Source organism: Acytostelium subglobosum (assembly GCF_000787575.1).
Source record: "Acytostelium subglobosum LB1 DNA, scaffold: scaffold28, whole genome shotgun sequence".
NCBI classification, from domain to species: domain Eukaryota; phylum Evosea; class Eumycetozoa; order Acytosteliales; family Acytosteliaceae; genus Acytostelium; species Acytostelium subglobosum.
In genome coordinates, this window is record NW_012236505.1 from 454,101 (window position 1) to 479,382 (window position 25,282).

General features: G+C 43.7%; 14 protein-coding genes across 14 annotated transcripts; 2 read left to right on the forward strand and 12 right to left on the reverse strand.

Moving 5' to 3' along the window:
- Positions 1-157: 157 nt before the first annotated feature.
- On the reverse strand, positions 158-1,558 carry SAMD00019534_107540 (hypothetical protein; the record flags this gene model as incomplete). The annotated part of the gene is made up of 1 exon (XM_012894189.1): positions 158-1,558. A coding segment is annotated over one exon (1,401 nt), but the record flags the coding sequence as incomplete, so codon positions are not given.
- Positions 1,559-1,992: 434 nt separating this feature from the next.
- On the reverse strand, positions 1,993-2,849 carry SAMD00019534_107550 (hypothetical protein; the record flags this gene model as incomplete). Its single annotated transcript, XM_012894190.1, has 3 exons — positions 1,993-2,307; positions 2,457-2,668; positions 2,804-2,849. 3 exons carry the CDS (start codon positions 2,847-2,849, stop codon positions 1,993-1,995), a joined length of 573 nt encoding a protein of 190 aa, XP_012749644.1.
- A 298-nt stretch (positions 2,850-3,147) lies between these two features.
- SAMD00019534_107560 (hypothetical protein) lies at positions 3,148-5,524 on the reverse strand (the record flags this gene model as incomplete). Its single annotated transcript, XM_012894191.1, has 2 exons — positions 3,148-5,282; positions 5,404-5,524. Coding segments are annotated over 2 exons (2,256 nt in total), but the record flags the coding sequence as incomplete, so codon positions are not given.
- Positions 5,525-6,136: 612 nt separating this feature from the next.
- On the reverse strand, positions 6,137-7,259 carry SAMD00019534_107570 (hypothetical protein; the record flags this gene model as incomplete). The annotated part of the gene is made up of 5 exons (XM_012894192.1): positions 6,137-6,167; positions 6,284-6,657; positions 6,726-6,784; positions 6,851-6,992; positions 7,089-7,259. The coding sequence occupies 5 exons, from the start codon at positions 7,257-7,259 to the stop codon at positions 6,137-6,139; spliced, it is 777 nt and encodes a 258-aa protein (XP_012749646.1).
- A 350-nt stretch (positions 7,260-7,609) lies between these two features.
- SAMD00019534_107580 (hypothetical protein) lies at positions 7,610-8,712 on the reverse strand (the record flags this gene model as incomplete). Its single annotated transcript, XM_012894193.1, has 3 exons — positions 7,610-7,668; positions 7,761-8,244; positions 8,335-8,712. 3 exons carry the CDS (start codon positions 8,710-8,712, stop codon positions 7,610-7,612), a joined length of 921 nt encoding a protein of 306 aa, XP_012749647.1.
- Positions 8,713-9,009: 297 nt separating this feature from the next.
- Positions 9,010-10,212, reverse strand: SAMD00019534_107590 (hypothetical protein; the record flags this gene model as incomplete). Its single annotated transcript, XM_012894194.1, has 4 exons — positions 9,010-9,285; positions 9,365-9,513; positions 9,591-9,882; positions 9,976-10,212. 4 exons carry the CDS (start codon positions 10,210-10,212, stop codon positions 9,010-9,012), a joined length of 954 nt encoding a protein of 317 aa, XP_012749648.1.
- Positions 10,213-10,541: 329 nt separating this feature from the next.
- On the reverse strand, positions 10,542-12,975 carry SAMD00019534_107600 (hypothetical protein; the record flags this gene model as incomplete). The annotated part of the gene is made up of 5 exons (XM_012894195.1): positions 10,542-10,905; positions 10,983-11,094; positions 11,158-11,477; positions 11,546-11,638; positions 11,714-12,975. 5 exons carry the CDS (start codon positions 12,973-12,975, stop codon positions 10,542-10,544), a joined length of 2,151 nt encoding a protein of 716 aa, XP_012749649.1.
- A 464-nt stretch (positions 12,976-13,439) lies between these two features.
- On the reverse strand, positions 13,440-14,835 carry SAMD00019534_107610 (hypothetical protein; the record flags this gene model as incomplete). Its single annotated transcript, XM_012894196.1, has 2 exons — positions 13,440-13,734; positions 13,832-14,835. 2 exons carry the CDS (start codon positions 14,833-14,835, stop codon positions 13,440-13,442), a joined length of 1,299 nt encoding a protein of 432 aa, XP_012749650.1.
- A 388-nt stretch (positions 14,836-15,223) lies between these two features.
- On the forward strand, positions 15,224-16,495 carry SAMD00019534_107620 (hypothetical protein; the record flags this gene model as incomplete). Its single annotated transcript, XM_012894197.1, has 2 exons — positions 15,224-15,718; positions 15,788-16,495. 2 exons carry the CDS (start codon positions 15,224-15,226, stop codon positions 16,493-16,495), a joined length of 1,203 nt encoding a protein of 400 aa, XP_012749651.1.
- A 139-nt stretch (positions 16,496-16,634) lies between these two features.
- Positions 16,635-18,135, reverse strand: SAMD00019534_107630 (hypothetical protein; the record flags this gene model as incomplete). The annotated part of the gene is made up of 2 exons (XM_012894198.1): positions 16,635-17,276; positions 17,356-18,135. 2 exons carry the CDS (start codon positions 18,133-18,135, stop codon positions 16,635-16,637), a joined length of 1,422 nt encoding a protein of 473 aa, XP_012749652.1.
- Positions 18,136-19,103: 968 nt separating this feature from the next.
- SAMD00019534_107640 (hypothetical protein) lies at positions 19,104-19,527 on the reverse strand (the record flags this gene model as incomplete). The annotated part of the gene is made up of 2 exons (XM_012894199.1): positions 19,104-19,426; positions 19,491-19,527. 2 exons carry the CDS (start codon positions 19,525-19,527, stop codon positions 19,104-19,106), a joined length of 360 nt encoding a protein of 119 aa, XP_012749653.1.
- A 120-nt stretch (positions 19,528-19,647) lies between these two features.
- SAMD00019534_107650 (hypothetical protein) lies at positions 19,648-22,108 on the reverse strand (the record flags this gene model as incomplete). Its single annotated transcript, XM_012894200.1, has 6 exons — positions 19,648-20,214; positions 20,302-21,026; positions 21,093-21,261; positions 21,329-21,499; positions 21,588-21,680; positions 21,749-22,108. The coding sequence occupies 6 exons, from the start codon at positions 22,106-22,108 to the stop codon at positions 19,648-19,650; spliced, it is 2,085 nt and encodes a 694-aa protein (XP_012749654.1).
- Positions 22,109-22,474: 366 nt separating this feature from the next.
- Positions 22,475-22,894, forward strand: SAMD00019534_107660 (hypothetical protein; the record flags this gene model as incomplete). The annotated part of the gene is made up of 1 exon (XM_012894201.1): positions 22,475-22,894. One exon carries the CDS (start codon positions 22,475-22,477, stop codon positions 22,892-22,894), a length of 420 nt encoding a protein of 139 aa, XP_012749655.1.
- A 1,090-nt stretch (positions 22,895-23,984) lies between these two features.
- SAMD00019534_107670 (hypothetical protein) lies at positions 23,985-24,377 on the reverse strand (the record flags this gene model as incomplete). The annotated part of the gene is made up of 1 exon (XM_012894202.1): positions 23,985-24,377. One exon carries the CDS (start codon positions 24,375-24,377, stop codon positions 23,985-23,987), a length of 393 nt encoding a protein of 130 aa, XP_012749656.1.
- Between the last annotated feature and the right edge of the window lie 905 nt (positions 24,378-25,282).

The following is a 25,282-nucleotide window of genomic DNA, read 5'->3' on the forward strand; positions in this document are numbered from 1 at the left end:
TGAAACAATAGACATCATTCGACTCTAATTCGATGGGTTGGTATATATATATATATAAATCGATGGACGAAACAAATAATAATATTATTATTTATAAGTAGTAATTGTACAATTCTGATTGAATACCGAGTGTTATTACACACTGGTCTGTTGTTTAACTGTTGCCAGCCTTGCACCAACTGAGGAACTGTAGACATGTGACATACTTGCAAGCGGGACACCAGGTCTCTGTTGGAATCTGGCGGTAAAACACTGCAAACAATGTGATAAAGACTGCCACGGTCAATGGCAGCACGATGATCACCAGACATACTCGTTTGCCAACTGCTCGCTTGGGCGTCAGACTGGGCAGGAAGATGAGACTGCCGAGGATGCCCATGATGAAGCCTCCCAAATGTGCAAAGTTATCCACACCAGGCAGTAGCAGACCAACGGCAAACGATGACACCACCGTGAAGAGCAGTGAGCAGCAGTTGATCACCGGACTCTTGAGGAGACTCCAGTTGCGGAACAGATCGGTGACCAGCACGCCAAGGAATCCAAAGATGGCGCCAGACGCTCCTGCCTGGACCGATAGTGGCAGGAAGATCGCAGAGCACAGGTTACCCATCACACCACAGAGCAAGTAGATGGGAACGATACGGTGTGAGCCATACTGTCGCTCTAGCTGCATGCCAATGCGCAGTTGTGTCATGAGGTTCATCAGCAAGTGGAACACTCCAACGTGAAGGAACATTGGAGAGAAGAAACGCCACCATTCACCAGCGAGCATGTAGGGTGTGTACTTGGCTCCAGCCTGAAGGAGCACTGAGGCCGATGGTCCAAACCATGGATTGACCTTCCATGGCTCAAAGCCCTTGTTTAGTATGATCTCCCAAACCAGTACAGCTACGTCCACCAAACTGATCAGAATGGCAAAGAATGGATAGTACTGTGGAGGTGGAGGTGGAGCTGATACATCGTCGTCCTTGAGGTTGAACGATGAGACTCCACGACGAGGCATCGGTCTAAGACTGCTGGCTCCCATTGGTGTCATGGGAGTGAGTGGTGCAGTTGGTGCCGAGTCAGTGCTCTGATCGAATCTACCAGACTCTTGTGTTGGGTATCCACCTCTGCCACGGCCTCTTCCACGGGCACGACGAGCCGGACCAGCACCTCCATCAGCATCAACCATCTCTGGTGGGTAGTAATCGAGTGTTGGAGCTGATGCGGTGTGTGTTTCGCCAGTTGGCGTGTAAGATTGTGGTTGTTGTTGTTGTGGTAGTGGTTGCTGGGTAAAGTCATGTGAAGCATAGGAAGGAGGAAGTGGTGCCATTTCCAAATCAGCTCGTTGCTGTTGTTGTAGTTTTAAAGATGGTTGAGGTTGGTTTTGCTCCCAGAAGCCCTGTTGCATCCAGTATGGATTGTCACTGTTCTGGCCATTGCTGTTTTGATTTGGTTGGTCGACCACTCCAAAGTACAATCCCACACTGTGCTTTATAGTGTTGGCGGCACCTCTGAGTGTCATCTTATTGTTGATTGAACGATCATCGTTATTATTGTTATCGCCGACAGTCATTGTAAGTGATGTGATGTTGAAAAAAGTAATAGTACAGTTGTAATAATGGCTTGGATGATAAATAATAATACAATGCTGCTGATGGTTATGCTAATGTTGTAGTTTCAACGATCAACTTACCAATCTTCCCATCAAAACATCCCAAAACAAATATAATTTTAAATTAATTGGCCAACCATCCACGATCGATCACGATCCCAACAAGGACCACGTGATCAGTAGGGTGGTCTTGGAAGGTAATGAAAAACTTGATTGTTTGGGGTTTGACTGGTGTTGTCACCTCCGTTGTTGTCATCTTAGGAAGGAGCGAGTGCTCTGGGTGTGGTGACAATAAATTGAAAGATGTGATGGTGACAACAACAACAATAATAAGTTCAAACAAGTTATCGATATTGTGTTTAGATCCCTACATTTATTACTTCCTGGTTCAGGCTTTAATTCTCGCCAAGGACGTTTCTCTCGCTGACGTAGATACCATCCAAGAACTTACGGACATCCTTGAACTTGACGGCAGAGCGGAGCTGGATGTTGGCGCATGACTGGGAGAGCTTCTCGAGGTCGTTTCCAACGAGGACAATCTCGTCCTTGACCTTCTCTGTACGAGTGCAGGTGATACCCTCGAGCAAAGGAATGCGACGAACGATCTTCTCTCCGAAGAAGTTACGGATCTCAACAACCTTGCCTCCATCGACGACGACGACATTGATGGGGAAATGTGCGTAGACGAAACGCATCTTGTACTCGTATCCCTGTATATGATGATGATCGACATATATATATGTGTGTGTGTGTGATTAGATTATGTTTCTTGTGCTTGATGGATGTTCTGCTGTGCAATGATGATGGGCTTCCTGCAGTGCTGTATAATGTCCCAAAAAGAGAGTCGTCCAAAACATACCTTGGTGACACCAGTAATCATGTTCTCAATGTGGCTAGCAACGGTGGTGATGGAAGCAATCTGATCACGAGTTCCGAACCAGAGATCGATGGTGACGACCTTCTTGGTCTTGCCGACGAGGTTGATGTCAACGGACAAATGGTTGAACTCACGCTTCAAAGTTCCACGTGGGCCAGTGACCTTGACGGCACGTCCCTTAACCTGGACGGTGACTGAATGATTAGGTGGTGATACAGAGATTAGTCTATACGTTCGCTACAATCAGTGGATCGATACCTGGATGATCGCCAAGGTGTCTCTGAATCACCAATCAATCCTAATCTGCTTGAGGCTATCTTGATACATACCTCCTGCTGGGATCTCGACAGTCTTTGAGGATTTGATGACCTTCATCCTGTATGTGTAATATATGTGGGCTTGAGTATGCTGCGTGGAGTAGAAGAAGGATTCAACTTTGATCTATTCGCTTTGACAAAGAATCAGCTGTGTGAGGGTATTCAAATGAAAAAATTAAATAAAATGAAATTTATCAAACGAAACAAATCAAAATGAACTTCGGTTATATTATAATAGATAAGATTTGTTGGTGTTGTTGTTATAACATTAACTATTATCACAACCAACTTATGTACATCGAAAAGAAAGATATTATATATATCCTATTTATTCATTTGCAACCACCTTTTTAGGAGTTGGACTTGTTATAATCTGGAAGCTCAATGGCATGATCCTTTTGAACGTCTGATATGTCAGGTACATTGATTGTGGAGATGCTCCTCTCCATTGGCAATCCACCCTGCTCCAACAGACTGTTGGCTGGATGAACCAACAGCAGTGAGAAGGTGGACGTGTTGATCAGCTTCTCTTGTCTGAAGGCATCCTCGCGGGCAACTCCGACAATGACAAGCCAGTACTCAAGCTCCTCCTTGGTCGATCTCTCTACGATCTCTCTGTGTGGATCCTCACTCTGGATGAGAAGGAATCTCTCCATGTCCAGCTTCTTGGACTCCTTAATCTTGTTGCGCACCTCATCGATGTGGTTGGTGATGATGGTCACGTTAATGTTGTTTCTTCTGGCCATCTTGAAGAGAACAGTGATGGCGTCAGTCTCGTAGGCAGCGCCAGTGTAGGAGAATAGAATGTGGTGGTTCTTGTTGAAGCGATCCAGTCCCTTGTCCACAACGACACCAATGGCAGAGCGGACGTTCTGTAGCACCTTCTGGATGGTTCTACCGTAGAAGCTGTCACCACGGAGGTTCATTGACACGGTGAGATCGGCATTCTCTGGTGTGTAGCCCATGAGCACAAGGTCTGGCCACGCGTTCTTGGCAATGTGACAAATGTCTGTGGAGATGTCTGTTGAGCTCATGACCACTGGCTTGACACTCACTCCCACGATGGCTGACTGTGACTGAACAGATTGGTAGACCTCGCGTTGCAAGGGTGGCAAAGAGGAGACGTTGTGGAAGAAGTAGGTCGATGGACGGTCACCGGATGACTCGGTGGCGTACACGGAGCGAACCTTGTACTTCTTTGGCTTTGTGACAGAGACGATTGAGCCTGCAACCATGGTCATGGCTTGACCTTGACGTGGGTTGGATGGGTAGAGGAGCATGTCGAACTTTCCACTCTGTCTTGGGATCATAGGCATGCGGCTCTGTTTCTCGACCCATCGTGTGTAGATAAAGTTGACGACTGGCGTGGTCATAAAGGTGGTGACGAGGGCCATCACTACAAACATGGTGAATGTCTGTTGGTTCAACACTCCAATCTGAAGACCAATGTTGAGCACAATGAGCTCGACCAGACCCTTGGTGTTCATCAGGAATCCGACTGTGATTGACTCTCTCCATGTATTGTTGCAGTATCTTGCGGCAAAGGTGGCACCTCCAATCTTTCCAATGCAGGCAACGACGATGATCAGGATGGTACAGCCACCAGCGACACCAGAGTTGATGGAGCTAAGAGATGTCTTGAGACCAGAGTTGGTAAAGTACAATGGCAACAGGATAATGGTGACGACGTCTTGAATTCTCTCTACGATGGTCAGATGCAGTGCGTCGATTCTTGGTGTGACAACACCCAGGACGAACGCTCCAAAGATAGCGTGCACTCCAATCACCTCGGTGTAGAAGGCTGACATGAACATCAACATGAGCAGGAATACTACAAAGTTGTGCTTCTGGGCCTCATTCTTGACAAAGCGGCGGTAGATGTAGATCAAGGTCAAACGGACAGGGAACATCATAAAGACAAAGTAGCCAATCAAAAGGATGAATGTCCAGAGGGCACCCAACTTGTCTGCGATACCTTGTGGACCCGTGTTCTTGATGTTGTTGGCAAACGAAACTACAAAGGCCAGCAGGATCCAGGCAATGACATCGTCTACAGATGCTGCAGCAAGTGAGGTGGCACCAACCTTTGACTGCATAAGACCACGCTCAGTGAGGATTCTGGCAAGCACAGGAAAGGCAGTGATGGAGATGGCCACACCAACAAAGACACAGAACAGACCAAATGATATGTCTGGACTGGTGGCACCTAGTTGGTTCCAAAGAACAGCGGCTAAACCAACACCCATGGCAAATGGCAGGATAATGGACGACAGTGAGATGATGATGGACATCTTGGCGTTGTTCTTTAGGAGCTTGGGGTCAACCTCGAGGCCGATCATGAACATGAAGAGGATCAAACCAATGTTGGCAATGACGTTAAGTGTTGTAAGACTTGACGCCGGGAATACATTGTTCTTAAAGGCCAGGGAGTTACCGAGAACAGATGGTCCTAATATAATTCCTGTGATGACTTCGGATATGACAGGTGGTTCTTTTTAGATTGGAAGAGAAGAAGAGTAATAGAGGGGAAAGAGTGAGAATATAAGAAGGTGAACAAATTGGTTAATTATCGACAACATATTATGGTTGTTCCATTGATGTTTTCTACTTACGATATAGATATGATAGTACCCATGCTAGGAGCTTTGAAAGGATTACAATAAGTAAGAGTTGAACAATAAATAGGGCTAATGGATCAGCCAAAGGATTTAAACCATTGACAATACTGCTTCCCATGTTTGTTGTAGTTGTTGTTGTTGTTGTTGTTGTATAGTTGAGGTGGTGTAAGTTATTAATAGAATATATATTAGATAAATATTGATGTAACAATAGTACTATTTATATTTTACAGAAAGAAATAAACAAACGAATAAATAAGTGTTACAAATAAATAATTATGAGTAGTGATTGTGATGAATGATGAGTGAACAATGGTGCATTTAGTGCGAGGTGATGGATGGTGATGGTGGTGAGAGCAAGCTTCAACTACCTCCTTCTGTCTCTCTCTAGTGCAAGTGGGGAACAACCCCTTCCCACTATCACCACCAAAATCAAATAATTATTTTCTAAACGAAACTTCCCACCTGGGGGAAATTCTTTGAACGTTCCCTTCATTCACTCTGACCCCCTATCTCACCATGCTGGTACTTATTTTTTTGTAGTGTTTTGGAGGTGCAACAAAAAACGCAGGCGACACATTTGATGTGGGTTGTGCGGGGAGAGATCGTCCCCACTTGCACACGAGCAATCATTGGTGCAAGTGGGGACAACTGATCATGCAAAGGAGAGAAAAACTCCAAAGACACCTCTTGTGTGATTCTGTTATTTATTTATAAACATACTTTGTCATTCAAGGTGTTGTTGATGTTGTTGGTGGCTGTTGTTATTGTCAGAAGGTGTGTTGGTGGTAGTTGATGTTGTTGTTGAAGCAACATCTGTTGCTGCTTATTTTTGTTGAAATAATTGTTTAGATAAGAGGTAATTGCCTCATACCCAACGTCAGAGTTTGGCGAGTAGATAGAAACCAACTTGCCTCGTTGCTTGTAGTGCTCGAGGATGGGCATGGTCTCTCGATGATACGTTTCAATTCTGTCCTTGATCTTACGCTCCTCATTGTCGTCGGAGCGTCGCATCAATTGCTCGCCAGTCACATCATCCAACATGGCCACCTTTGGTTTGTTGTAGGTGGAGTTGTAGACGCGTCCACTGCCTGGATGTATCCAACGATCCTGTATTCTATCGATGAGCACTTCCTCTGGCACATCAATGTATAGTACAAAGTCCAATGGAGTCTTTTGATCCTCAAGCCATCTGTCCAAATCTTCAGCCTGCTTTGTGGTTCGAGGAAAACCATCGAGCAAGTAGGTCTGGGTGGTGCGTGTGTGAAGGTGTAAGGAAATGGTAATCAATGGACGGGTCATCGATGACCACTTACATTCATCTTTGAAAGATATTCTTTGACAATCTTGAACATAAAGTCATCGGACAGCAACTCTACATATATATATTTTGTGTTAGTCAGTCTTGTGTTGTTGCCAGCCACGGGAGTATTTGACTTACGTCCAGCATCCAACTTTGCCTTGATATCTCTGCCAAGATCAGAGTCCTCTTTGGACGATTGACGCAATATCTGACCAGTTGATATTGGTTTGATTGAATAGTCTCTCTCTAGTTTTGCTGATTGTGTTCCTTTACCTGATCCCTGTGTGTGTTTTGATCGAATGATCGATTGTGTCAGTAACTTTTGCATGCTGGTATAAAAGATCGATCTATTGATCGATCATGACAGTATACGTACTGGGGCGCCAACGAGTGCGATTCTCAATGGTTGATGAGTAGTGGCAGCGGCAGCAGCAGCAGTAGGAGTAGCAGTTGATGATGAGTAGCAACGGAATACACCACTACTGTGTGACACCTTATTGTACAATGCAAATACTCTCAAAGCTGCTGCTGTTGATGGTTTATACATGTTTGTTTGTTTGTTATTTGTTGTTATTTGTTGTTATTTATGTGTATGTAGAGACCTGCTAATGAAGATGATCGTTGTTCGTTTCATTCCATTTGGATTCTTCAAAGTGATTTGGTTTGATTGGGAAAATCGGCAAGCAATGACGCCAATGACAGCCCAAAACTGATAAAAATTTTTCATCATAAGTGTCATCCCTTGACCAAATAATAATGTAATTATTATCTCTGGCGGTGATTAATTAATTGGTAGATGGATGCCAGGTTGTCATTATGATCTACTTGGGAAAACCATGTTTGTTAGGAAAGAATGGATTATTTATTCATTTAGTGTGCTTTGTAGGAAAGAATGTATTACTTCTTAGCAGTGATACCAAGAGCCTGCTTCAATCCATCGTAAATGAAGAATTGGCCTACATGTGAGATTGACGATAAATTTGATTAGTATGGTCATAAGATTGAATTGATTGATTGGTCTAATGTGAAAGGTTTGAGTGATACATACCTGCGGTAAGAGTACCGACCATGAAGCAACGAGTTCCGACTCCCAGGAAGAGACCAGAGAAACCGAGACGTCTAACGATGTTTCCAATAGCCTTGGCAACACCACCGTCAGTCTTCTCCTGGTTGATCTTGGAGAGGATAGTATCGGCTGGTTGAGACACGATGGCGGCAACAACACCAGAGACAATACCAGAACCGAGGGAGACAGTGAGCTTCTGTCCGTCAGTCATGGACTCTCTTGGAGTGCCACGGGAGGCCAACACCTTGTAGACGCTCTCAGCAGTGTACTCAAACACGGCAAACTTGGCCATGGTGTATGGAACCTGCTTCAACAAAATGGGTGGGAGACCCTTGTACAGACCAACCAGACCCTCATTCTTCAAGATCTTGGTGAAAGCCTCAGCTGGGGACTTGGCAAAGCTTGGGTCAGAGACCAAACGAATTCTGGTGGCCTCATTTGGGCAGAGAGCGAGATCAGCAATGGTCTAGAATAAATAATAATAACAGGTAGTGCGTTAGACAAACTTTTTGTTGCTGTTGTTGCTTGATTGGTTGATAGATTAATTGATTCTTACCTCAGCGGTGGCGGAAGCAGCCAACCAAATTGGGATACGGTAGGTGACGGCAGCCTCTGGACCGACAAACTCTCCGTACTTCTTCTTGAAGACCTCATAGAAACCAAACTTGAAGAATCCTTGCAGAGCGTAACCGATGGCAGTTGGGGCGAGACCCTGGAGCAACATCATGGCTCCCTCCTCCTTGATGATGGTGCTGAAACCACTGACCATTCCAGTGTACTTGGCTGGGTTGGTCTGGAGACGAGTCTTGACGACATCGAGTGGGACGACGGCGCTGTGAGTGATCGAGCAACCGAGGGCACCGGCCATACCGTACTTCAAGAAGAGGTTGAAAGTCAAAGGTGGGGATTGTGGTTGTGCTGCTGGCTCTGGCATTGTTGTTTATAAATCAATGTTGTTGTTGATGATATAGTACTTGTAATAGTAATATGTAGTGCTTAAAGACTGTCAGTGATCATGTGTAAGTACCACCTAATGCTTCGAACACCAACCCTGGTTGTGAAATCCGAAAAACAAAAAAAATAAATCATTAAAATCGAACATACACCACGCTTCACCAAAAATATCCGTCTTTACGATGGTAACGTTTTCGTCCCAGATCGTAAGTGGTCACTGCGCTGGACTATTGAAAGAATTGATTAGCCTCGGCGCATCATCAGATTGACTCAATGATTAAACTTTATTTAAGTTGGCTTGGCTGGCCCTCGCCAGTTGTTGACTATACTTGATAAAGGTGTACCAGAAACTGGCAAGAGTACTGATGACCAAACCATAGATCAGTATGGCAGACAAAACAACATCTCCAAACATAAACAGTCCCAGAATGGTCTGCAGGATCGACTTGATCTGACCAGTGATACTGGTGGTGAGAGGTGAGTTGTAGGTGGAGCACAAAAAGATAAAGTAGTTCAATAGGAATGCTTGTACTGAGGACATTAGGAAGCATACCTATTATTGTAGTTGGGTGATAAGTTGTAGTTGTTGTTAGTTCACCAGACATCCGATTCGTTGTTTGCCAAACACATACCTGGAAACCAAGGTTGCCATATCCTCCATAGGACATAATGCCCTCTCCCTCTGTCAGCACTGTTAGGACAATCGTTGCTGGTATTGAAATGATATTACAATAGAACATTAGACCGAATGTATTCAATCCTGTTTCTTTGGATTTCTTGGCTAGAAGTTGTTGTTATTTACAGATTGACACATGTTAGTACAGTGCCAACTGACTGACTGAATGTATTAACACATACCAATGTATATTAGATATCCAGCAGTTACAAAACAGTTGAACAATATATACAATGATCCAACAAAGTCAAAGGTGACATCTCCCCATCCTGCAATGAGGGCACCCAGTACCATTAGTACAACTGACTGAATCTCATTGGCTGGCGTCACTTTTTCAAGTAGGATTCTCTCTCCAAGAATCACAATGAGTGTTGAGAGACGTCGCAGAGCACTAAACAATGGCACATTGGTCTTTGCCAGTGCGGCCAGTCCAGAGACGACCATCAAGATAAACAATACAGAGAGTGAAGCCAACTAGATTTGCGAGTGACATCAGATGTAAGTATAGAGTCATCATCGTTGTTGTTATGGTTGTTTGACCTCGAGATGAAATGTTGTACTACCTACCTTCTTGATAAGGTCTTTGCTAATGTCTGGATAGGTGATAAGCTTTAATTGTTTCATAACAGTAAGGAAGAAGAGTGAGAACACCATTTGACCAAGTGTCAGTGCATTGGAATAGTCGAAGCCATAAACGTTCAGTACTGCTTTGTTGAAGAATGTGATGGACACTGAAGTGACACCATAACCAAAGGCAACAAGGAAACCCTTGCTCTCTCCAAGTCGTGCAATTAGTTTCTCCATCTCTAATGATTCTGAAATCCTATAAATATATATTGAGTAGATATATATATATATAAATATGAATGCAGTAGTACTATGACTTGGAGTTAATGAATAAACACTCACCCTAGCCGCCACGTTGGATAGTTTTCCCTAGTGTGTGGTGGGGGGGAAGGTGTGTGGTTGTTGAAAACTATCGTCGTTGTAATTGAGCAACCCCTAACTGTCATCTTACTTGATGATGATCATCGGTGGTGAGAATTAATGAGTGAATGAATGAGTGATTGAAGGTAGTGGTGATTTGTGATTTGTATTGTCATGTTGTTGTTGTAGTTGTTGGATACTATGGTTCACCAAATTAGAGTCCAGAAACATAACCTGGATTGTGACCAGGTTTGGAAATCCTCTTGGGAATAGAATGATTTGAAGGCTTCGTCCTTGGGAACAGGTGTGAGTTTCTTGAGTGCTGGCTCGAGTCTGTAGAGTGTCTTGAACTGGAATCTCTCTCTGAGGAAGTCGGGAAGAGTCTTGTTGGGTCCAATCTCCTCAGGTCTGACCAAATAGTGCTTCACCCTTTCATTCTCGTCGTTCGTAACGTATGCCACTGCGAAAGAACCTGGCATGCTGTCACTGAATCGAATCAAAAATGATCCTTCCTCTGCATTGTATAAATATTGGTTGCATTCATTTTTTGATATGAATCCACATATGAGACTATGATATGATTGTTCGGAGGAAATGGGTGTTAGTAAGACTAGGGTCGGTCCATGGAAATATAGACATCCACTTACCCATCAAACCATAAGTTTGAAATGTGTCTCTTGAAGTGGATTGTTTGCAATATCGGACCAAACTTGGTCCAAAACTCCTTGCACTCTGACCTGGTCAATGTTGGTTTCGATGCTTTTCAAAATGTGTCAACAAAAACAATCAAAGTGAACATTACATTTCCAAAGATAATCTTACCAAAGTGATTCTGTTGAATATAGTCCCACTCCCAAGTATGAATCTTCCTCTTTGGTTCATCCGGTACTTGTCCAGTTGTTGTAAACACATGGCTGTGAAGGATGTTGGCAAAAAGGGCCCATGGTACCTCCTCACGGTCTTCAAATACCTCTCCAGCCAATAGTTTGCCAGAGGCCTCTGACCACTGACTCTCGTTGGTGATGACCACCAATGGATTCGTTTGTACACTCTCAATGATCTTGCCAGTCTTGCTACCTCTGTCCTTCACTGTTGCAACAAACTTGAGATATGAAGGACTCATTCGAGTTGAGATGTTGACCCTGTTGTTTGTTTGTTTGATTGATGTCAGTCTATATGATGAGAATGATAGAGCTTCAACTCAACTTACTTGAGATTTGAGAATGTGGCCCTGTTTGAGTTGTCCAATGACGATTCATTATTCTCCAATGTCTCCTTTGCAGCAGCTTTCTCCTTCTTTGTTCTGTTTGTTGTACGTGTGAAACAACGCATATTAGTGAATTTGACCTTCTTGTGGATGTAGTGTGTCTTGACATACGTTTCGTTCTTGTCGATCTTGGCAACGACCACTGATACACTCTCGGGCATGACTACACCTGTGACCAGCTCCACCTTGAATGGCTCTGATATGCCCTTGCCACCTCTAAAGATGACCTGAGATGCTGGTTGCTGTACCAAGATGATGGCGCAGCAACTCTCGGGCTTCTTCTTGTTCAGGACGTACTGAAGTTCGTTGTAGAGTACGTCCACGATGCGGTAGTGTGACTTTAGTCCTTCGATTGTGCCCCTTATCAGGTGAAGATCTGCAGGCAACAGGATGGTCTTGGTGAGTAGATTGCGCAGCTCAGCCTTCTCCTCGTCGATCTCCTTCTTCATTGTTGTGTAGATGGTGTGAAGTTCATCGGCAAGAACGGGCTCGTGACTCGAGATGACAGCGATCTGCTTCTCCTTTGCCTTGAGGAATCGATTGTTTCGCTCATGGTATCGATTGACAAGACTATTGTAGAACTCTTGTGAGATCTTCTCTGTGTTGGTACCAGCATACTTGTTCAAGAATGACGATCTCGACAGGTTCTGGGAGGAGTGTTGCTTCATCTTCTCCATGTCCTCCTCCAGTCGTTCGGTTTGAGAGCGCAGGAAACTGATGTGTACGTCCAGTTTGGCCAACTTGTTGAGCTCATCCTGATAGGGATCGGTCGATGTGGTTGAGGTGGTGGCCGGTAGATGGTCCAACTGTAGTGTTGTTGTTCGTGCAAGCTTGGTTGGGCGCTCATATTCGTTGGGCTCCCCGTTTGGAGAAGGGTGCACCATATCGTTCTTGAGTACATTGGAGAACGGGTCATTCAATGATGATTCTGAGCGGAATGTTGTCTGATATGACAGTGGAGGTGTAGAGTCGATGGGAGGTGTTGGTGGAGTAGAGACTAATTCTTCGTCATCACCCGATGTGTTCATTGGTGACTGATTGTGTAGTGGATGTTGTTGTTGCTGTTGTTGGTGGTGATGTTGTTCGTGCGATTGAAACATAGACATATGTTCAGGTGTGATATTGGTCGCTAGATTTCCAATGCTGACGTTTGGGAAAGGGTTGGACTCTAGCATGCTCTGTCGGTTGATGTTCAACAGATCAGATGGCATGGTTTGAAGTATAGAACCAAACTGTGAAGATACACCATTGGAGAACGATGACCTAAGGAAGTATTGACTGTTGTTGTTGCCACCGGCACCAGTGTTATGATGAGCACCCAACCAATCAGAGTCAGTGTTGAGAAAGTTTGACAGCACTGTATCTTGCTTCATCAGAGTAGATGGTATGGTGTTTCCAGATAGGCCCAAACCTGATGAGTTGTTGCTATTGCTGTTGTTGTTGTGATGGTTACCGCTTCCATCAGTAAAGAATTGACTCATAATAACATCTGAGGTCGATGTAGACATCCAATTCTTATCAGTAACATTATTGTTTGGTTGTTGTTGTTCTGTGTTTGAAGTTGACTGGCTCATCTGTTTTATACTTTATCTCTTTATATATATCTCTGTAAATTAATTAATGGTTCCAAGTTGTGTGAGGGTTTTTGTTTGTGTTGTTTTGTTTTTGAAGAATTTCAAACACACAACCGATTATTATGATGAGGTGTTATTTATTACTATCAGAATGAGAATGAATGAATGAATGAAAGAATGATATAAAAAAGTCAAGGGCTGTGCAAACAGGCCCATTGATTGGTGTTGGTGAGTGATTCGGCTGATGTTGCAACACAGCCTAGCTAGCACTCAGCAGCAGGGTTCAAGAGGTTGGTGATGTCAAATGTCCTGGTCTGGTCGATCTGGTTCTGGTGCTCTCTCTTGATGGTTTTCGAATAGTGAAGACCACAAGCATTGCAAAGTGATTTGCGTCCGTCTGGTCCTCTGCGCCACTCTGGAGTGTCGTTGGTGCCACAATGTCTACAAAACAATGTTGTATGACTCTTTCTTCTCTTGGAGGATCGCTCCTCCTTGGAAATCTTACAAGCATGATACTGGCGAGGTCGAAGAAGGGGTGGCAGTTGGATTTGTCCTTCTCTGTTTGAGCATAAGAAGAAGAAGAAGAAGTAAAGGAGTAGGATATTGTGTTAGTATTATTGTTATATGTGATAACTAAATTGCGAGTGTAACTTACATTATCAACCTCTCAGTATTATCGATGGATGAGAGTTCAGAGTTTGGTACCCTTCCAGGGGATGCCATGCCATCAGGAACTCTTTCCAGAGCGATAAGTGTTGGATTGGAGAGATCGGGCACCAGCTCCACCCGGTTCTTTGGGCATTCCAACCAATCTGCATCTTTCCTCTTGCCCAAGAGTGGAGGAGAGGATGGTGGATTGGTGGAAGGTGAATCGGGAGGAGACGAGTCGGTCAGGATAGAATCGGAGGAGTCGTTCAGTGAGGCATGGGGGGCGCGAGGTGACTTCCTGGAGGGGTGTCTCTTGCTCGTGCGCTCTCGCTCCGATTCATCAATTAGGTAGGAGAGCTTGTTGGTTGGCATTGAGGGGCTGTGATAGACCTCGCAGTCACCAATCACCGATTCATCATTGGACGACTCATCAAAGTCTGCACCACCGTCATCGTCCGAGGAGAACATCGATGGAGGGGAGGATGCTGAGGATGGGTGGTTGTGATGTCTTTGTTGTTGTGTTGCGTTGTTGTTGTTGTTACAGTTGTTTGGTTGCTTCGACCTGGAAGACCTTGAGCTGGCAGAGACAGATGAGTTGTTGTCGGTGGTCAGTGACATTCTTTGCACGCTTGAGCATCGTACGAGAATGGTCTTGTTCTTCTTTGTTAGGTCGAAGCGTGCAGACGAGGAGTCAACCATCAGGACTTGATCGTAGAATCTGATACCCTCGACCAGGTTCTGCAAGGACACCTCATGTGAGCGGATTGAGGTGCTGTACCAGAGGCCCATGTCATCAGGCCAAGATGCCTCGATGAACTCAATGGCATCTGACCTAATGAGTTGAATAAGTTCCTTAGCATTTCTACATTCACAATGCTTGAGTGATTCCTGAGGTGTTGATACAAGTTGTTGAATAATTGGTTGTTGTTGTTGTGGTGTTGTGTTCACTGTAGTGGCAGCAGCAGAAGCAGCAGCAGTTGCCGAACCTGTATGAACTGAAGCTGCCGACATAATTATTATTATTACTAATTATTATTGATGTTGTTGTTGTTCTTCTTCTTCTTCTTCTTATTAAAACAGTTGTGTGTTTGATTTCTTTTGTTGTGTCACTAACCCTCTGAGAGGGTAGGAGTGATCACCAAAAAAATATTAAAATTTAAAAACATATTTGATCGATATCACCCCCTTGTTTTCCTACTGAAATAATTTAAAAGAAGTTCCGTTTTGTGTTCTGGAATCTCACCACCAAAGGAAAATAATCCTTGTAATCTCTCTCTCATCCGCCTTGGCTCCTACCACCAGGTATTATTAATAACTTTCCCGAAGAAGTTTATTTATATGTATACTTTATAAATAGATAGTATTATTATTTCAGCGATATATATAACATTACACAAACATGAGTAGTAATACAACAACAACAACAACAACTACAGTTGATGAAAAGAAAAAGGTGGTGCGAAGCATTGAGGAGAGCTTTGAAGAGTTGAACCAGGAGGAAACAAAGATACTCAACAACCAGTGCAGCATCATCAAGGAGATCAACTATCGTCTCGTCAACTCAATCACAGGCGCCCAGTCCATTCAGAAGGAAAAGGATGCCGTCAATGTTGATGAGCCAGTCAAGGGCTATGATCACATGCTTCGAAAGCTAGCTCGTCTTCAACATTTTGTCTCTGTCGAGTCAAAGGATCTAGTCAACTCGATTGAGATCCTAGAGTCCATCCAGATTGTTGGCAGCACTCAGAAGTACAGACAAAGAGAAATTGATCTCAAGATGAGAACAGAGTCATTGGTTGCATTGTCAGATGCTGCCTCCAAGTGTCCCTTGCACGCCACCAAAGAGTGTGCGGAACAACATCATCAGCAGCAACAGCAACTAAGAGAACAAATTGTAAGTATCCATTATCTTGTTGTGCTTAATCAAACTACCTTTGTCAACAACACTAATATCTTTTGTTAGACTTCATCATTCAACCAAAATGAGTTGGAGGACGATGACGATGATGACGATGATGATTATACCGACTCATCCGATTATACATCAGACGAAGAAGAAGAAGATGATGATGAGCCACGCGAGAGGGCCACTGTGTCCCCAAGGAAACTCAGAGAGATCAAGTTATTGCTACTCCAAAAGATCGAGGTACTTCTCAATTACTTGGACAACATGTCTGCTGATTTGTCAGCACTCAGACTACGTGCCATGGAGAAGAAGCAACTCTACGGTCATATCCCATTTGACCTTTCACTCAATGACAGCTTCGATTTGCAATCACCAGAGGTCAGAAGAATGCTTGCGGCAAACGCTGAGGCAGCTGCAGGTCTTCTTAGACCACCCGTGCCAGTTGAACAGACCTCACCAGTGGTGAAGACACCAACCAAAACAACGACTCTCTCAGTCTCCACCAATGGAACTCACACACACTTCATGCCCACGCCACAACCGGTCGAGTTGCGTAGCAGCGGCCACCTGCCCCCAGTCATCACTGACAAGTTGAAGAGTATGAACATAACCTCTCCGGAACAGATTTTCCGAACAGACGACATCACGGTCTCCAATGACAATGACGACCCAAGTGTGGACTACACCAATCTTCCAACATCTACCCCATCACAGTTATTGCATGACTATAGACAGAAGAGACAACAAGTCAACAAGGTGGAGTAGATAAAACATAAACGATTTGTATCATAATACCATCACCAAAGTAATAATATAATAATAATAATAAATAACCAGAGAGTATAACATTATAAATGTTAGACAATGCAACAAAATAATACAGTTTATTAAAGTTGTCTATACCCTACAATGACATGTCTTGGTTGGACTCTCTAAGCAAAGAGTTGAGCGATGGAGATTGAGCCAACTGTTGGTGCAACTCGTCGTGTGGAATCACTTGAATTGGAGGGCCACCAAGATTGATCTCCTCCCATCTAACCTTACACTCTAGGGCGGTTCGAGGGATCTTTGTCTGGCGTCCACGAGCCATAGCCTTGGACACCTCCATCCAGTTGATATCTCGTCCGTCCACCTTATTGTCGGACACCTTCTTTTGAAGAATCTCATCCTCACGTTGGGACCACTTCACCTCTCTCGACATACAGGACTTGAAGTATTGGTAGCGACACTGGATGTCAGTACGAGTCTTGATTTCAGATGCAACGTTCTTCCAGCATTGACCATGTTTCTCCACCAGACTGAAGAGTTTAAGCTCCTCTCCTTCGTCCCATGATCCTTTTCTAATGGCAGGACATAAGACACGCTTCCAGTGTTGAGCACATTGAGCACCAGTCTTGCCACCACCAATCTGATGAGCAATCTTTTTCCATTGTTTATCTCCATGCTCGTGAACCAATTGGATAAGTCTCTGCGACTCTTCCTTGGTCCATTTGTTTGGTGGATTCCTTAATCCTCTACTAACACTCTTTCTTATCCTTTCCCTTTTCTACAAAAAAAACAACAACAATAAGATAAGATTATGTTAGTAATCGGTAACTACAACTTGAAGGATAATTATTATTTACCTTTTTATGACCAGTATTCTCATCGGTATCATTGATCTCCAATGCTTTCAGATCAATATTGATCTCACCATCCTCAACTCCATTGTCCTTTAGGAAGTTTGCCATCTTTTGGGTTGGTTCGATGGAGAGGAAAAGGTCAATCAGATACTGAAAGATGGATTTGTAGTTGTTGTCAAATACTGGAATGATTCGAAGGTCCAATAGAAGGTTCCTGAATGATATCTCCTCATTCAAGTACTCGGAGAGAGTGTTAAACAACTGATCGCGAGAATGTCCATCCATCATGCCATATAGAACTGGGGAAATGAAATCACGGAGGTGGTCCTCATCGTCTTCCATCATCTCAAGGGATGGAGGTGATTCAATGCCACCAGTGAGCGAAGGAGAAAATGTAGTGTCTTGGTAGATGGTCGGTGATGTTTGTTGTTGTGGAACCACTACCTCCATGTTGGCCAGATGACCAAAGAATGGTGATCCATAAGAGAGAATTGAGGGTGTAGAGGGGGTGGCTGCTGGTGTGGAGATAACCATCATGTTTGACATGCTTAGAGGTCTTTTCTTTGGGGAGGGAGAGCTGATGTTGTTGTAACCAGAATCTGGTACACGTCCATCCTGTGATGGCGGTGTCATTTGGCTGTTGAAGGTGGGTGCACCTGGTCCACTGGATTGGTAACCCAGGTTTGGATGTGGATATCCATTGGTGTATGGTGAATTAGGTATATTGCAATATGGATATCCATATTGAGCACCAACTGAATATACAGATGGGTTAATCGTCATCATCTTTAATTACTATTAATCAATATTATTAGTATTTAAATATATATATCCTAAAGTAGTATTGTTAATTAATTAATAGTATTAAGTATTGAGGTTGATTGATATATATTGATGGATGATGGTTTACTAGATACTTGTGTGAATGGATGGATTAACTTGATGATGGATTGTTTGTTTGTTTGATTTATTGATTGATAGAGGGATAATGTATGTCTAGGACTGGGGGATGGCATTAAAATATACAATGGGTGATTCTGCATTTACGTCTGGGCATGACATGGCTGATCGATGGTTGTAATGATTCGTGCCACTGCGTAATAGACCGTATGGACAATATTGTGGATTATTGCGGATGATCGAGTTTGATTTACATCATCTTGGTGGGTGATGTGGGAATGATGATAATGAAGCGAGGACGGATTAATCGCACTCTGGTGACAACGTTGGCTAGTTGGCATGATGCCGCACCGAGTGATTTGTTCCACTGACATCCTCCCAGTCCCAATCCTCCCTTTCTTTTTTCTCTCTCTCTCTCTCTCTCTCTCTATCTTGTCTGTCTGTGTGTATCTCAAGTCAGTGTTACAACTGACAGCATGCCGACATGAGTGATTGTTGGCGAGGTGTCAAAAATAAACGACCACCCTTAACACATACACATAACAATCACAAGAGAGGGGTGGTGATCGTCATACTTATGATCAATTATATATAAATACGAACCACTGGGTGTATAGACCAATACGTGGTGACGATGGGTTCCGATTAAACCTTTTCCCGGCAGCGTTATTGCCGAGCCAGGATCAGGAAGATCAGGATGAGATGGAGATTGACTTGTGTATGTGTGTATAGTGGAGAGTATGTAGTGTTTTCAACAACAATACACCTTATTGTCTCTAAAATGATCATCATAATTATACAGTTAACAATACTTGTAATTCATTATATATACAATAGTGCTAGGAGTTCAATCAACAATTCTTGGTCATGTGATGAATGGGTTCATTCAAAATGTCAAACATCCTCTTGGTCATAAGATCTAGCTGGTCCATCTTTGCCTCATTTTGGAGTCCATCATTAATATTGTTGGTAATGTCATTGGAATTGTTGTTTGTTGTTGTTGTTGTTGAGTGTCCTTGTTGGTTAGCCAACTGTGTGTATTGTGAGATAAAGTCGGCAATGGTCATTGATCTAATTGACGAGGGCAATTGCATTATGTTTAGAACAAAGTTGTTTCTGAGTTGTTGACAAAGCTCATCCGCGTGCAGTCGCATCGCCTGACACTTTATCTCCACTAAAGGATGATTGTTTGATTGATTAGTATATATACATTACCATGATTGTTACGACCTTCATACCTTCATTATCAAAATCATCCAAATATGCTTCTATCATGATAATGTTGTTTTATGTGTATATATGTATATATGTATGTATTGTGACGAGTCGTTGACAACACTGCATATTTTATCTTATTTGAGTTCCCTCCCAAAATTAAATAATAAAAGTGGGTGGTTATGATGGATGGAAGGTCTGTTTTGAGAACTGTTCAATGGTCAACTGTCCAAGGAATGCTGGGATCGAGTGGAGCTTGAAGAGGTAGGCACGAATCTCTCGGTCAAGTGAGGCTGTATAGTCAGTGTCCAATAGCTCCATCTTGCCTATTCGCTTACCAGACTCGACCACACGTTGGAAGACCAAGAAGTCATTCTCATTGTCGGCGTACATTGATTGCAGTTTGTACAAGTTGTTCGTCTCCATGTCGATCTTAAAGCCAAATAGGGCATAGACCACCTCACGGAACTCGTTGATCTTTGATTTGAACACAGTCTTGAGTCTCTCCATGATCTTCTCTGTCTCTCCAAGTTTCACCCTGAGACCATGATTCTCTTGAACGATTCTTACCTCCTCCTTTCCTGGTGAATCGGTTTCTCGGTTGTTTATCGCCTCTGCTGACGTTGGTTGACTTGGATTGGAAGTCATGTGTAGTACCTTGAACTTTGATTGGTCAAACTCTCCCTTGCCAAGTCTAGATTCCAAAAGAGCATTCTCTTGTAGCAATCGATCAATCTCTGAGTTCATCTGCAGGTAGGTAGGTAGGTTGGTAGAACAAATCCATAATTAGTGTCTTACTTTGGTTGGTGGTGTCTGTATAGATAATACACATACCTTTGTCACCTCAGCCTTATAGTCAATGCCTTCATCACCCAGAGATGATGACGATCCATTTTGAATATTGTTCTCATAGGTTGTGATCATCTTATCCTTCTCTATTGAGGCTCTCTCCAACTCGGATATTCTGGCCTGTTGTGCAGTCTGGAACTCCTTGGTGGTGCCCCCGTTGCTGGTGGTGCCCTGCTGGGCAATAGCATTCTCCACATCGAAAGAATCCAATATACGTTTGATGCCATCCTTTTCTCTCTTGTAGAGAATCACTTGTTTGTTCAGTCGATTGATTGTCTCCTCTGCCTCCTTTGACTTGTTCTCATTGCGCAAAGCCACGTGTTTGAGGTCATCGACCTGTCCTTGCATGTCGACACAGCGGTTCTCTGTGAGTTTTAGAAGTGATGTCAACTCGCCAATCTTTGCAATGTGTACTTGTGATTCACCCTCCAACTCTCTAATCCTCAGTTGTAGTTGATCCACACCGCTAAACTTATCCACCTGACCATAGATGCTGGACATGGTCTTGCACTCCTCCACCAACTCTAGGTGCTTCATTTGCAGAACAGAGTACTTCTCGGCCACATCCTCAAAGCGCTTGAGCTTATCCTTCAGTGTGAGGTTCTCCATCTTGTGCACCTCAGTGTTACCAATCGATTTCATCTGTGACTCTAGATCAGAAACTCGTGATTGGCTCTTCAGTAGGACGTGATTGAGGTGTGATACTTCCTCTAGGTTGTGTGTGTCAGTGGACAACTGTATATCCTGTTTGGAAGTATCTTTATCTATCTACCTACTCTGCAATGATTGCTTCAAGCTTTCACTCTCTGACAAACTCTGTTGTAACCTTGAAGCATTGTCTGGTGCCGCCACCACACCAAAGGAAATCTTGGTCATCTCAATCTCTCTCTGAGATGATGTAAGAGCATTAACAGTAGACTCTAGCCTGATCTTTAGTTCGGTTACCTTTGTGGTTTGTGGGGTATGTGAGTTAAACAATGGAAGTCACTTGTCCATCATTATTTATCATTACCTCTCTGGTCAAAGATGTATTTTGCTCAGACAACGATCTGATTTGGATGTCCTTGGAGCGTAGGTCAACGTCGGTGTCCATTTTGGTGTTCTTATGTTTGAGGTCGGCAACATCACTCCTGTATTGAGATCGCTCTTTCTCCATTGCTTTGATCTTGAGCTGATAGTTTTTCTATTTTAAAGATGATTAGTATGCCTGAGGTGTACCAACTCTCCTCACATAAGAGAGATATGTCTCATCATCTTATATATAAATTTACCTCATCGTTGTTGTTCTTCTCCTTCAACTCATCGTATCTCTTCTTTAGCTCCTCCTCCGATTTAGTTATGTAGCTAATGTTGGCAATTAGGTCCTTTAAAGTAGATGAGTCAGTTGCTGTTGTTGTTGTTGTTGCTTTCTATATATGTATGTAATACATACATCAAGCTCCTTGTTCTTCTTTGTTAACTTCTTATCAAACTCCTTCTGAGCCTCGTCGATGCTCAGTTTGGACTCTGAGGCGTGGCTCTTGAGGAGGGTTGTGGTTCGCTCAAGCTCATAGTACTTTGAGCGCAGAACAGCAAGTTCCTTCTCCAAAGAAAGTGTGATATCAATCTGATGTTCGTTTTGTACCTTCATCTGCTCTTGTGTCTTCTTTGCCAGTTTCAGGTCCTGCTCTAGCTTGTCGGCATAGTCAAACAGCTGTTGCATCGTCTGGTCGTCATTGGTGTCTCCTCCACCTTCGGTCATCATATGAATCATGTCCTTGATCCCAGAGGACATGTTGTTGTTGTTGCTCATCTGTTATACTTTGTTGTAATATTTGTTGAAACAATAATCATCCTTCCTATTGAATGGTTCTTGGCGCCTTTTCAATTTTCTCTTCCAAAACCGATAATAGTCGAGATCTCTGGCACTTGTGGTATACCGAGCTGCATCCAATGTTATCGCATGCTCATCCATCTAGACTCCTGTTCCTGTCCAACCCTCAGATACATACCAATAATTATTCATTCATTCTTTATTGCACGATCATTGTTGTTTTCATTTGAGTACTGGTAGCAACCAAGTGGGCGAGTGCTCTGGGGCCATAGCTTCCAGAGCCAGATCTGGCTGTCTGTTCGGCTTGGTTCGTCGTCCTGATCTGGACGATGATAACTCTCCTCAATGGTCTTCTTGATGGAGCCTGGTATCATGTGCATGGCCTCGAGGCTAAGCAAATCCATTAATGGCTTTGAGGAGTGCCAGAGGCATGTGGATAAGATCGCTCGAGTTGCCAAGCGTGAGCAGCTGAAGGCACCCATGGAGGTGATCAAGAAGAACATGACCATTGAGGAGACTATGAAGGAGAACAACCACTACAAGGATAGTCGCAGTCTATTGGTAGCGTTCTACAACGTTATGGACAGCAATGGCGATATCAAGATCACACAAGAGATGAAAGGTTGGAAGGTTGCTGCAGACAGTTGGGCACAGAGGATCACTGATGCTGTGGCCGAGGGACCGTCATCCACAGAGTTGAACGAAAGACTGAAGACGATCACAGCTCAGATGAAGAGAGTGTCGCCTCGCTCATGTCATTCCTAAAGGGCAACAAAGTCAGCGTCTACAGGTGTAATGAAAAGGATACACTCGCCAGACTCTGCGATCGATCAACTACACTTATGTCGATTGTATCATAATCATCAACAAGCACAAGGAGTTTGTAGCCTCCGTTACTTCTGATGAGGAGGTTAAGATAGGTCCGAAGTGTATAAAATCCTCACAAATGTTATGATATCCACTTAACAAATAGGACTGTTGGACTGATGGTGGATTCTATTGAGGAAATACCTCACTAGGGAGGGAGTTGTCCATATTGGATGGCCAGACTCAATGAGTCCAGAAGTAGTCTGGATCCCAAGTCGAGTGCAGAGAATATAAGAATGAGACATTAGTAGTTGTGACGAATGGCAACGTTGAGCCATCATATTGCCAACCTTTCGGCTGATACCTTGCCTGTGCTTAACACCGACGGACGGTTGATCTTGCTCTAGAACAAGCGAGAGACTATGTATATCATTCGATCGTGTGGCCTCGAATTCTATTCAAGTATAGGTTTACTGGCAGCTTCCTTTAGCGCTGATGAGATATTAGATGGCGTTTTGTTTAAGTGTAGGTACTGCACAATGGGCAAATGCTTGCATTCCTCACTCATAATCTCCTTATCGATCTTCCTCCATGCAGAACTTCTCATTGTCCTCGACTGCCACAGCCCCAGCGACATCGACCACTACGTCTTCCTCTCTATCAACCTCATCAACACCGTCCACTTTCACCATCAACTACACCCAACTCTTCATACCAGTAGTGTCGCCACCCAACATCATGTGGCAAGTCGGATCAGGTAATCATTGAAGATGATGAAGTAGATGGTGAAGTTGTTGTCGATGTTGAAGACGTCGAGGTCGATGACGATGTTTGAAGGTTTTCTCCAATGACTGATTTGTAAGGTTTGCTGTAGTTCTCGCTGAACACTTCAAAGTAGCAGGCACCATTCCAAGACACCATCACAAAGATGAACAAGAGGAATACTGTATGAGCGACGAATGATGTCATCAACAATGGCAATGTTATCAGTGTTCCAAGGGTATGAAGTAGTTGGAAGGCTATATATATTATAGAGGATGATTGCGAGCTATCCTCTCTGACTGCTGATGCTTCTGATCATCGATGTTGTTTGGTTGTCAAGTTGAATGGCGTGTTGGTGGCGAAGATGTCGTTGTTGTCTTGTGCTTCTTGGTCTGTGCAGCAGCAGTTGTCGTTGTGTCGTTGTCTTGGGCTTCTTGTTATGTAGCAGCAGTTGTTGTTGTTGTTGTTGTTGTTGTTGTTGTTGTTGTTGTTGTTGTTGTTGTTGTTGTTGTTGTTGTCGGTAGTGATGCCTATCTTTTGGTTGCTGATGCTGCTTCAGTTCACTCACGCTGCTCTTTGAACTACAGGTGGAAGTTGTCGCTGGCGTGTTGGACTTGGTTGACAACCGACACTTCTTGTTATTCGCCTGCTGCGTTCTCTTTGTGGAAGACGGAGCCATCCTCTTCTTCGTTGGTCAGTGTGTATCCACTCTTGTTAGTGTGTCATAAATGGAGCTCCTGGCGACTGTACACGGTAGCGACCATCWTGAACACGACGATCACGACCTGACCATGACCATGACCATGACCTTGACTATGACWATGACCATGACCATGAACATGACCTGACGATTGCAAAACCACTGGTTGGCGTCTTCTAGGTTGGATCCTGCAGCACCTATTCGCCGATGAGTCATGAACATATCGATCCTGAAGCCCAACTGGATTGGTTCGCAGCTGTGGACTGGCCAGCGTGGTGTTACCATAGTAGATCTCGCWCAGCAATTCCWTGTCTTCATTGGTATCATTGWAATGGCAACTAGTGTTGGTCAGCAGTAAGGTGTGCTACAATCGATCAAGATGTTGCACCATAGCTGTTGATGATGACGATCCACGTTGATATAGATCACGATGAACGGCAATGAATGTGGTATATCGCATCATCTTGATGAGTCGAGTCTGTTGGAGTATCATAGGAGTTGTTGGATGGTGTTGGTCCTTGGTTGGTGTGCGACGATCCAAGTTAGCTGTAAAAGGTTGTCTTTTCATGGCTGTCCAAGACTGTAATTCCTATGAATCACTTCAACAGTGATGTATAATATATTGATCGCTTCATCTTGTTGTGTTGAGTATTACTATACTATAATCTTGATTGGTATTATTTATTGTTAGAAGTAGAGGTGCGACAATCAGTCCAAGGTTTTGATTGTTACCTGTGAAGTTGAATGTTGATGACCAAAGTTGATGAAGATTACTCCAACGACAATGAATATAGTATGTATCGCTTCTTCTTGATGGGTCGAGTTTGATCATGTGTCATAGGTGTTTGTTGGACGATGTTGGTGATCAGTGGAGTGCGACGATC